We start from the raw sequence: 10,343 nt of genomic DNA on the forward strand, positions 1-10,343 counted from the left end.
TGAAGCCTACCAAACCCACTCTAGAGGGAAGAGAAGCAGGGGGACTGTGTGCCTTTCCTCCTCCCAACTCCCGGATGCAGCGGGAGCCTGCGCCCCTCGGAGTGGTGCTCTCCAGTTGCCCAAAGGGCCCGCCAGGGACCCGCCTAAATTGGGGCGGGGAGGGCTGCGGGAAGTTAGAAGCGCAGGGAACAGGAGACGCCGAGCCCCGGCCCCAGAAGCTCGGTGGTGAAACTTTCTGACGCTTTCTATTTAAAGTCGCGGGGCTCGCCCGCCCCCAGGAGGGAACCCGAGCCGCCCCGCCAGGACAGGGCAGGGCCGGGCCGGGCCGGAGGCGCCGTCAGAGGGAGAACACCAGGCGCTGCGCGGGCGGTTCCGGCTCCAGCTCCGGCCCGGGAGAGGCGCGATGGCTAGCAGCGAGAGCAGCCACGCCGCGGACAGCGCCCTGGGCTCCGACGCGGACGAGGAGGTGACCCGGGGGCTGGACACTGAGGAGGAGTCGGGGGGCGAGGAGGACGAGACGGCCGCGGAGTCGGAGTCGGAGCCGGAGCCGGACGCCAGGTAGCGTGGGCCCCTCGCTCCGGGCCCGCAGCCAGACGCGCGCCGCCCGGGCCGGGAGGGCGGCAGCGAGGCTGGGCGGGTGCTGCGCGGGGGAAACGCCGCACCCTTCCTTTCCCTCTTTTTAAGCGCTGGGGTTCATTTCCCTCGAGCTAAGCACTTTCTTTCTGGGGGCGCTGCCTTGGGAAGAACTTGAAGGTGAAGGTGCTTGCTGTCAGCTGGAGTGACAGGCCCGGCTGGAGCAGCAAAATTCATCCCTCCCCATCCCCCTTTCCGCCCTCATTACCACCCCCTCCCCCCAGCCGGCTCCTTGTGACTTGCTGCTGCTCTTGTTTATTCTTGGGCATTTACTTCGGGTTCTGCCGAACTGCAGACCTGCGCAGAAATGCCTACATTTGGCCCAAAGCCTAGGAACAATCTTGAAACCCTGAGCTAGAGGAGAAGAGGGTATGGGGTGGGGTGGAGGCCGAGAAGCCGCTCTGGAAACTTAAAAGGACTGAAAGTCTCCTGGATGCCCAGCGCTGACCTAGGTTGCTAGAAGAGGACTTAATTTTTGTACAAACGCCCATACATTCTTTGGAAAAAAGAAGCATGAATTTCAGTCACCCCTGTTATTAAAATTCTGCTTTTTTTTTTTTTTGGTCTCAAACATTTATCAACATTACATGTGAATACAATTAGGTAATAACTATACACAAATGTGGGTCTCCCTGCCTCCCTTCTTTCTTGCAGGCCCTAAAATGAGAACAGCAGGAATCATCTCCTCTCGATTTGGATTTGTTTTTACCTTTCCTTGTTCTCTTTGAGTATGGGGATGGGGGTAGGGTGTTTGTTTTTAGTTTTACGTTTTTTGTTTGTTTTTTGGTTTGTTAGTTGTGTCCCTTCCTAAATCTATTAATATCAGTAGAAAGGCTTTGTAGGTGACAGATGGTTGTGCAGCACTGCAGAGCACCCATCTTACCCAAAGTTAAAAGTGCCGCCCAACCAAAGACAGCAGAGCTGAAGCTGAAACAGCCCACAGAGGGGCATTGATTAGGGTGAACTGTCAGTCAGATAAGAAGTCTGGAATATCGGTCACATATTTACCAAGTGGGGAGCAGGCACAGTCCCTGCCCTCAAAGACTTTATGGAAGAAGTTAGGAAGCAATATGGAGACCATGAGACAATGTGCTGAATACACGAGAGGGGAGGGAAGGACAGACCATGGTACCGTGGAAGGTCAGAAGAGTGTGTAGATGTGCGGCTGCCTTCAAAAGTAGTGGGCATGACTTAGGCCCTGGAGAATGGGCAAGAATTGCAGAAAGGAGACGCAGAAGAGAAGGCACCAGTGGGAGATGGAACAGGAGTAGGGACCTGTGATTCCTGGGTAGTACGGAGAAGGGGAAGTCTGTCAATCCAGCCTTTTCCCTTAATGGCATCCAGGATCCTCATATCCTTTTGCCCAAGCAAAATTTGCACCCCTGCCACCCAAGAATCTGAAAACTCGTTTACTCTAAAATGTGAGCAGCTGATAGAGATTCAAAATACCACTTTGGTGTTGTGTTGCCCTTTGCCAAAGGTCAAGATCTTCAGGTAAAGGCATAATTTATCTGCAGTAAATGTCAGCCTGCTCTGACTACAGATGATAAGGTGGACACCAGGCCAAGCGTCGGAATGTACAGTGGAGGGAAATGGGGGGGAAGAGGTAGATGGTGGTGGTGGAGGCCTTGAAAGCCATCCCATTTAAAAAATTTTGGATTTGATGACATGGGTAACAAGAAATCAGTAAACTTCTGGAGAGGATTTAGGAGAACAGATTGGTGTCATTGAGAAAGGAGACTGACAGGCAGATTGGAAAGTTGTGTTTGGGGAGGGCTCAGAGCAGAGAGGCAGCAGCAGAGAGAAGGAAGGGAGATATGTAGGGATTGCTCCATGGTGGGGCAAGGCGAAGGGAGGTGGCAGCTGTAGGCTCTTTCAGGAGAGAGGTTTCTGTTGGCAGGAACTCCTCTGGGAAGTGGGAGTTCTTGAATGTTTTCTAACCTCAAAGTGTGATCAGAAACCAAACTATTTTGGTGGGCGTGAGCTTACAAATATGGCCTAAAGTTCTTCTTTCTTCTGAGACTAGAGGTGAGAGCTTCGAATATTCTCTAATTTATGGGAAGGAAAAACGATGAGACATTCTTCCTCTCAAATCCTCCATCCAAGTTTTACAGTTAAAAGAGGGCTCACTCCATGCCAGGCTCAGTTCTCATTTTAAACCCTCCCAGCAGCGCTGTGAGGTAGCTGTCCTGTTAATACGTGAGGAAACCGAGGCTTTACATAATTTACTGAGGGTATAAGGCAAGTAAATGTAAGAACCAAGATGTGAGCCTCTGTCTGTTTACTCCCAGCCACTGCTAGACTTCCACACCTCCCTTCTTTTGGAGGAAAGACCCTTTCTTACTGTAGGGGAAACTTGAATGGCTCCAACTAACTTCTATATGGAAAGGTTATTGGAGGAAAGGGAAAGACCTTTTATTCACTATTCCGAATAATAATGGGAGTTTTCCCCTTCTTGAATGGAAAAGTTGTCTCTGTCTCTGTTTCCTCAAAGATCAGAACTATTTGCAGAAGTTGATTTACAGACTGATTTTTTTTTAAATTGAGAGGCATGAAAGTAACATGAAAGTAACTGAATGGAAATAGCTTAAGTAATAATAACAGAATGATTGATGATGGCATCTCTTTTGGTATTATTAAGCCATTATTAAAATGTTATTTATGAAGATTTCTAACAGTATGGGAAGTGCATATATTGAATTTGAAAAAAAGTTCATTTTATAATTTAGAATGATCTCACTATAAAATAAAGTGTGTATTGGAAAAAGGCTTAAAAGGTTAATAAAGCTTAGCATAATAAAGGTTATAGTAACTTTTATTAACCTTAAGGTTGAAAAAAGGTTAATAGTCATTGTCTCTGAGTGATGGGATAATGGTCGACTAAACTTTTTTCTTTAACTGTATTTTTTGGTTTTTCTGTAATGAACAGACAGTGCACTTTATTATCAGAAAAAGACTTCACTTTTAAAAACTCAAAAGGTACAAAGCGTCATCTGCTTGTGCATCTTTTCTTTGTTCTTCCAGCAATAATATATAGAATTATCTATAGCCACCTTTCTGAATCAAGGAAAAAAATCACCTTTAATTGTAAAGTGCAGGGAAGCTCACCATTATACATGCCAGTGTTTGTATTAGATTAGAGAACTACCCTTCTGATATATCATTCAGTGATATGAGTATCATTGGCATGAAGAGTCCTGAGTGGCAACCCTGTTTGCCATTCCATCATGGGCAAATCTCCCATCCTCTCTGAGCTCCATATTTCTCATCTCTAAATTGGGATAATTTTACAGATTTATAAAAAGGGATAATTAGTGATAATTCCTAATTCATAGGTTGTCACAGGATTAAATAAACTATGTGAACATGTGTAAGAGTGCTTGGCCTTCAGTAGGTTACCGGTAAGTTTTAATTTCTTTACATCCCTTCAGATGAATCATTACTAGCAGCCAAGCTACCTTCTGCCCACCATTCATCAATGAGGGGAGAGTGATGTCTCCATTTTCAGTATGAGAAATGGTCCTATTCCACTTTGGCTTTCCTGTGTTCCTTCATTCACTAAACATTCATGGAATGCCTACTAATTGCCAAGGACCATGCTGGGGATACAAACATTACTAAGACTCCATTACTGTCCTCAAGATAGTCACATTCTAGGTGGAGAAACAGAAAAATGTAATTATGTCATTAACTGTTATAAGAGATATAAGGAAGAAAAGGTCTGTATGAAACACCTCAAAGTAGGCAGGAAGTCCTGGGGTCTATCCTGCCTGGAAGGATGGGGGAAGACTTCATCCAGGGCCTTTGGAGCAGGGTCTTCAATCATAATGAAGTGCCCAGAGGGCTCATTGTTTGTGGATGTAAGAAAAAGATTTTCATGTTGCTAAAACTTCATACAAAAGTTGTATGTAAAAAGCATCTCTATAAAACCTGCAGGATTTGAGAGCTGGGAGAGGCTATAGAAACATCTTTTCCCAACCAATCCTTTTACAGATTCAGCAACTGAGTTTCAGGGGACGTTTGTTCAAAGTCACACAACTTTTTAGCGGTAGAATTAGGACTAGATCCCGGTGTCTGGACTCCAATCTATGTTCATTTGTTTATTCATTCAACAACTACTTATTGAACTCTTACTATGTGTCACGCACTTTCTAGGCACAAAGGATACAGCAGTGAACAAAATGAACCAAGTCCCTGCCCTCCTGGGAGTGGCTTTCCAGGTTGGGGAGACAAATAGACAAACAAATATGTAGTGTGTCAGGTGGCAATCAGTGATATGAGGACAAGTACAGCAGATAAGGGTTATACTGTTTTGGATAAGGTGGTGAAGAAAGCCTCTGTGATGAGGTGACATTTGACCAGAGACTGAAGGAATGAGTATTCTAGGCAAAGAGGAGAGCTGGTGCAAGGGCGCTGAGGCAGGACTGTGTGTGGCTTATTTGAGGAACACAAGAGCAGAGTAAATAAGGGGAGAGTGATGGGAAATGAGTCTAAGAGATGGTTGGGTTGCAAATCATGTAGGACTTTGCAGGCCCTGATAAGGGCTTCTGATTGTATTCAGAGTAAAATAGGAAGTTGGGTTCTGCCTACCATACCACTCAGGGTTAAAAAAAGAAAAGAAAAGCACGGTGATTGCATTATCCCATTAAATAGTAAGCGCCTATACTCTCGTATACTCATTGAACACCTGTTGGGTGCCCAACACTGGACTAAATGTTTCAAGCTTATGGTCTCCTGTATGGAGGAAGTTACGTAAATAGACATCCATGAGTTTTGTATTTTTCTGACTGTAGTCCGACGAAGCCTGACTCTTTTGGTCTTTCCCACAGATCACTTGGAAATTTTTCAGAATTTTTGTTTTGGATCTTTTCTGTTGGTCAATTTTAATTTCTCTGTTTAAGCACAGAGGTTTTTGCTACAACAGTGCCCAAATCTTAAAAATCATGTTTATTTGCAGCTTTGCCAGTGCCTGTATAAAAAAGGTCTGCCTAAGCTGATAGAATTAAACTTATTAGTGACATTTACGTTTAATCATTGTAAGAAAGAAACCTATTGGAAGGTGAGGGGAGTTTGTAAATGGTTTTTGTTATCAGTATGGAGCAGTCTGTTGCCATATGTCTATTTATATGATGTCTCTCACTTCTGTGCTTACCTAGGTGTTTTGACAAGTGTGTTATTTGAGACAGCCCTCTTCTGAGGTCAGTGGAAAAAGCTGAGATGGGAGGGGTGACTACTTAGGATGCCAGAGACTGAGGGAGGAGAGAAGATAAAGCAGAGGCTCTTGGAGCCAGGAATTGAAGAGCTATTTAAGTGTTGGCTGCATGGGTATTACATGCCCTTGGTGAGACTTTGACTCCGTATAGGGGACTACAGCAAGAGTTGGATTTTTTTTCTTTAAAACAGCAAACCAACCAAAATGTGGGACATTTTAACTGATAGAATTTTGCCAAAAAAAAAAAAAAGTGTCTTATATTCCCTGGATATTCTGAACCTAGGCTCAGTGAAAGCCTTGACTCAATTCGGACAAAGTAACCAAATTCCCCTTCCTTCCTACCAAAAGAGAGAATCAGGTATAAGAGACTGGATGTGGTTTGTACCTGAAATAGTAATCTTTGATGTAGCCCAGTATTATCCAATATTTCTATTGGATAATAAAATACTTACAATGTGAACCACATATATAATTTATAATTTTCTAACAGCTACATGAAAAAGTAAAAAGAAACAGGTGAAATTAATTTTAATAATATGTTTATTTAACTCAATATCCAAAGTATTATCATTTCAACATATGATCAATATAAAAACTATTAATGGGATATTTTACATTTTTGTGTGCCAAGTCTTTGAAATTTGATGTGTGTTTTACATTTACAGTACGTCTCAATTCTTCTTCCCCACCCCCAGGCTACATTTCAAATGCTCAGTAGCCACATGTGGCTAGTGGCTACCATATTGGACAATACGGGCCTGATAATACCTAGAAATCCATTAACTTCACTGGAATGCAGAGAACTGTTCCACTGATAATGAGTTCTATATGCTTGGCCCTATGCAAGGCACCAGAGACATAAGGGTGGTTGGATGGCACAGTTCCTTCTTAAGGAGCTCACAGCCTGGTGAGGGGAAGCAGGTAACTCCAACATAATGTCATAGCACTACACTGAGGATATTAACAAGGGAACAGAGAAAAGAAGTATATTCTTCTTAAAATGAAATTTAGAAAGATTTTGCAGAGGTGATACTCCAGCTGGGCAGAAAGATATTCCAGACACAATATGTGATTAGATATTCTTTAGTTCCTGGTTCCAGCTCTTGTGCTAATTCCTGCTCTGTTTGAGCTTTCTTTTTCTCATCCAGAATCACTCAGAATTTCCAGGACTGGGAATATTTGTTGAATTAATAAGTGAATGGCATGAATAAATGAGTGAATGAATGAGCAGGTGAATATCAAGTCATCCAGATTCCCTTGAGAAGCAAATTTAGTTGGGATGCTGAACCTGTTAGATTAGGTAGAATTTCATTAGTTGCTGACCATTCATTTTCCAGGAATTGACAATAGCCAGGGACTCTGGAAACACAATAGCTTGGAGGCGACAGTGATAAGTACTGAGGGATTGTTCAATTAGGATGTCTGTGGTTATCATTCCCACCTTCTGTGACTCATTGGGAAGCCTACCCTAGACTGACCCTTGAGCTGGATCATAGATGGACAGTTAAGAATAGGCTTTGCATTTTGCCCAGAGAAAAGTCCTCTCTTAAGGCAACCGGAGTGTATTCAGTTCCAAAACTCTACATCCTAGTCTGATAAAGTCCAAGATATGTGGGAGGGTTAATTGATGCTACCAAACTCTAAATGCTCAAAGCCCTCTCATGGAGCCATTACTATGCTTTCTTAGTTTGGGTACACATCTCTTAAAAAAAAAAAATCCACAGCTAAACAGAAATTTTCATCACAAATTTCCTCTTATTGGCTGAGTTCACTAGGGCACTTAAAATTGTTGATTTGTAAATAAAATGAATTTCCTCCTGTTATGACTTCATTAAATTAACATTTATTAAGTGGAACATAGGGTGCCGGATGGTGAGCATGAGTAGCAATTCAACAACAAAAGACCACAAGAGAAATTGAACTAGAGAAGTTTACTACTCACAAGTCCTGGAGGAAATGCACAGCGTACCTCAAGGGGCCATACAGGGAGGTCAAGGCAGAGTGAGTACAGGCAAAGGGAGAGACAAAACCTGGCACACATGCCTTTATTAGGGTCTATGTGTGGAATTCTTGGGGGTTCTTGGGCTAAGACTGGATCAGTCAATTCAAACCAAAATGCATGGGGTTTTGGTAAATTTCACAGGAGTCTTATCTAAGGGGCGCACAGGGGAAGACGATGGAAGGTGAGGGAGACTATTGATCACAAAAACTGTTGGGGAAGTCATATCAGGAGCTTACTATGAGGACTGTCTCCGGGACATGTTCTTACATGAGGAGGCTGGTGTCAGTTTAAGGCCCCTGCAGGCCACTTGGTCCAACAAAATGAATGCCAGAGCAGTAATGCCACCATGTTGCTTAGCTAAATTCGAGACACCTCCAATTTCAGAAATGTACCTACTGAAAGAAAAGAGGCTCATTCATTCAGCAGATATTTGATGAGGGCCTACTGTGTGCGAAACAAAGTAAATTAAATCTAGAATGAGTGAAGAAAACAGAGGTCCTAATCTTTAGAGTTTAGTCTCTGGAGAGGGCAGGCATTAAACAAATAATCTCACAAGTAATTAGTTGAAGCAAATACATTGGTAAAATGAATTGTGCCTGGGGAGCAGAGGCAGGGTTCTGCTAGGATCCCGGTCCTTCAAGTCCCAGTCTCTGAGGCCTCCTTGCTCCTTCCTCTGGGAGTTTTCTGTTGGTCTCCTTGTCATCTTGCTAGCAACTTCTCTATCTGCCTACAACAGGAGGTTTCACTGCCCTGTGGTCCACATATTGCTGGAAGGCCTGGCTGCTGATGACATTTATCCTAGACAGGACTTTAGCATCATCTCCCTGACCTGTTTATGCTTCTGATGAGTGAACAGAGACCCAGAGAAGGAAGGGAAACCGACATCAACTCAAGGAATAGCTAGTCTATTCCAAGCATGGTCACTTGTTAGTTTGGTCTATTTTCACAATAGCTCTATGATATATGCATTGTTTTCATTCCCATTTTATGGAAGAGAAAATGGAGACTTAGCAATCTTGAGTAATTTACCTAATGTCAGATGGCTAGTAAGTATGCTAGGATTCTAACCCTAGTCTAATGGCATAGCCAATCCTGGAACACTCATGAGTTCAGTGCTCATCACCAGCTCTAACACACATCTGGTGTTTATTAGCCAATTTCTTTCTTTTTTTGAGCATAAATTTACTTTTAAAAAACAATTATTTTGATTTACTTCTGATTTTAAAAGCAAAACATAAAAGCCCCAGACAATCTATGTAGTAGCTAATCCTGACCAGCACCTCAGCTATATTAAGTTTCCTAATGTGTAATAGGGAGAGTAGGTCTTATGTTTAAAAATAGATGTTAGGAAAAAAAAAAAAAGATGTTAGGCAATCCTGTGTGCTTGAGTTTTGATAAGGTCAAACATAGCAACACCAAAATAACTTCTCTGCATGCTCTATGGGATCATATGATAAATGTTCAATAGGTATTTACTTATAATATCTATAAAATTCAGATCCTCTGTTTAAAAGACAGAATTTGTATGATTTAGCATGGTATACTCTGAAGTTTTCATATCTAGTATTTTTTTTTTTTTTTAAGAGAGAATGAAGAGAAGAGAGTGAGACAACAGTCTGTCTCTTCTTAGAGTTTTGGAATGTCCAAGAAGGACAGTTTTGGAATGTCCAGTAAAGTCTCTCTTCATCTAGCACCATTTTGGGCATAAACCAGATTCCAATGCAAAAACACTTGATAGGATTGAAAAGACCTGGGTTATCATCCTGGCTCTGCCATTTACCAACTGTGTGACTTGGGGCAAGATAGCCTCTCTGCATCTTTACCATGGCTTCCAAGGCCCTACCTGACCTGATTACTTCTCAGCTCATCTCATACCCTTCCTCTGCTACATTCCAGCCACACTGGCTTTTTTCTGAACCTCCTGTGTGCTGTGCTAAGCCTGTCCCTGAATCCAGGTCTTCGCTCTTGCTGTTTTCTCTCCCTGGAACACTTTTTCCTTAAATCCACCCTTCACGTTCCAGAAAGAGGCTTTCTGCAACCATCCTGCCTGATGGGCTTTCTTCACATCTTTCACTATCGCATTGTTCACTGTTTCACATTCCTCTTCATGGCACCTGTCACTGTCTGAAATGGTATCTTTTTGTGTATTTATTGTTTATTGCCACCACTAGAGTGGAAGCTGCATGAGGGCGGGGGCCTTGCTCTCTCTTCTGCTACATCTCCAGCAGCTAGAACACAGTGTCAGGCACACAGTAGGTGCTTAAGAATGGTTAAGTGCATAAGTGGTTGGATTGCAACACAAAATGTTTCATTCTAGGATCTCAGGTTTCCTTCTCTCAGATCAATACCACTCTTCAACACTTGTTCTTAGGTGCCAAAGCAAGGATAGGGAGAATGAGAACTGAGAGTGGTCTTTGAATTTGGAAAATGCAAGTCAACAGAGAGAGATTAATGACATTGAAATGTAAATGCCTTTGAGAAGGTTAATAGCTTAAA

General features: G+C 42.9%; 1 protein-coding gene across 2 annotated transcripts in view; it reads left to right on the forward strand.

Annotated features, from left to right (window-relative positions):
• The first annotated feature begins 327 nt into the window (after positions 1–327).
• Positions 328–10,343, forward strand: part of CMYA5 (cardiomyopathy associated 5) — a 106,084-nt gene continuing 96,068 nt past the window's right edge. Inside the window, exon 1 of one of the 2 annotated variants that reach the window (XM_060143196.1) lies at positions 328–558. In XM_060143196.1, coding sequence (XP_059999179.1) covers positions 404–558 — 155 coding nt within the window. In that variant the 5' untranslated portion in view covers positions 328–403. The remainder of the gene's footprint in view (positions 559–10,343) is intronic. The other variant, XM_060143195.1, reaches the window with a different exon arrangement.

This window comes from Lagenorhynchus albirostris, chromosome 3, assembly GCF_949774975.1.
Source record: "Lagenorhynchus albirostris chromosome 3, mLagAlb1.1, whole genome shotgun sequence".
In the NCBI taxonomy this organism is placed as follows: domain Eukaryota; kingdom Metazoa; phylum Chordata; class Mammalia; order Artiodactyla; family Delphinidae; genus Lagenorhynchus; species Lagenorhynchus albirostris.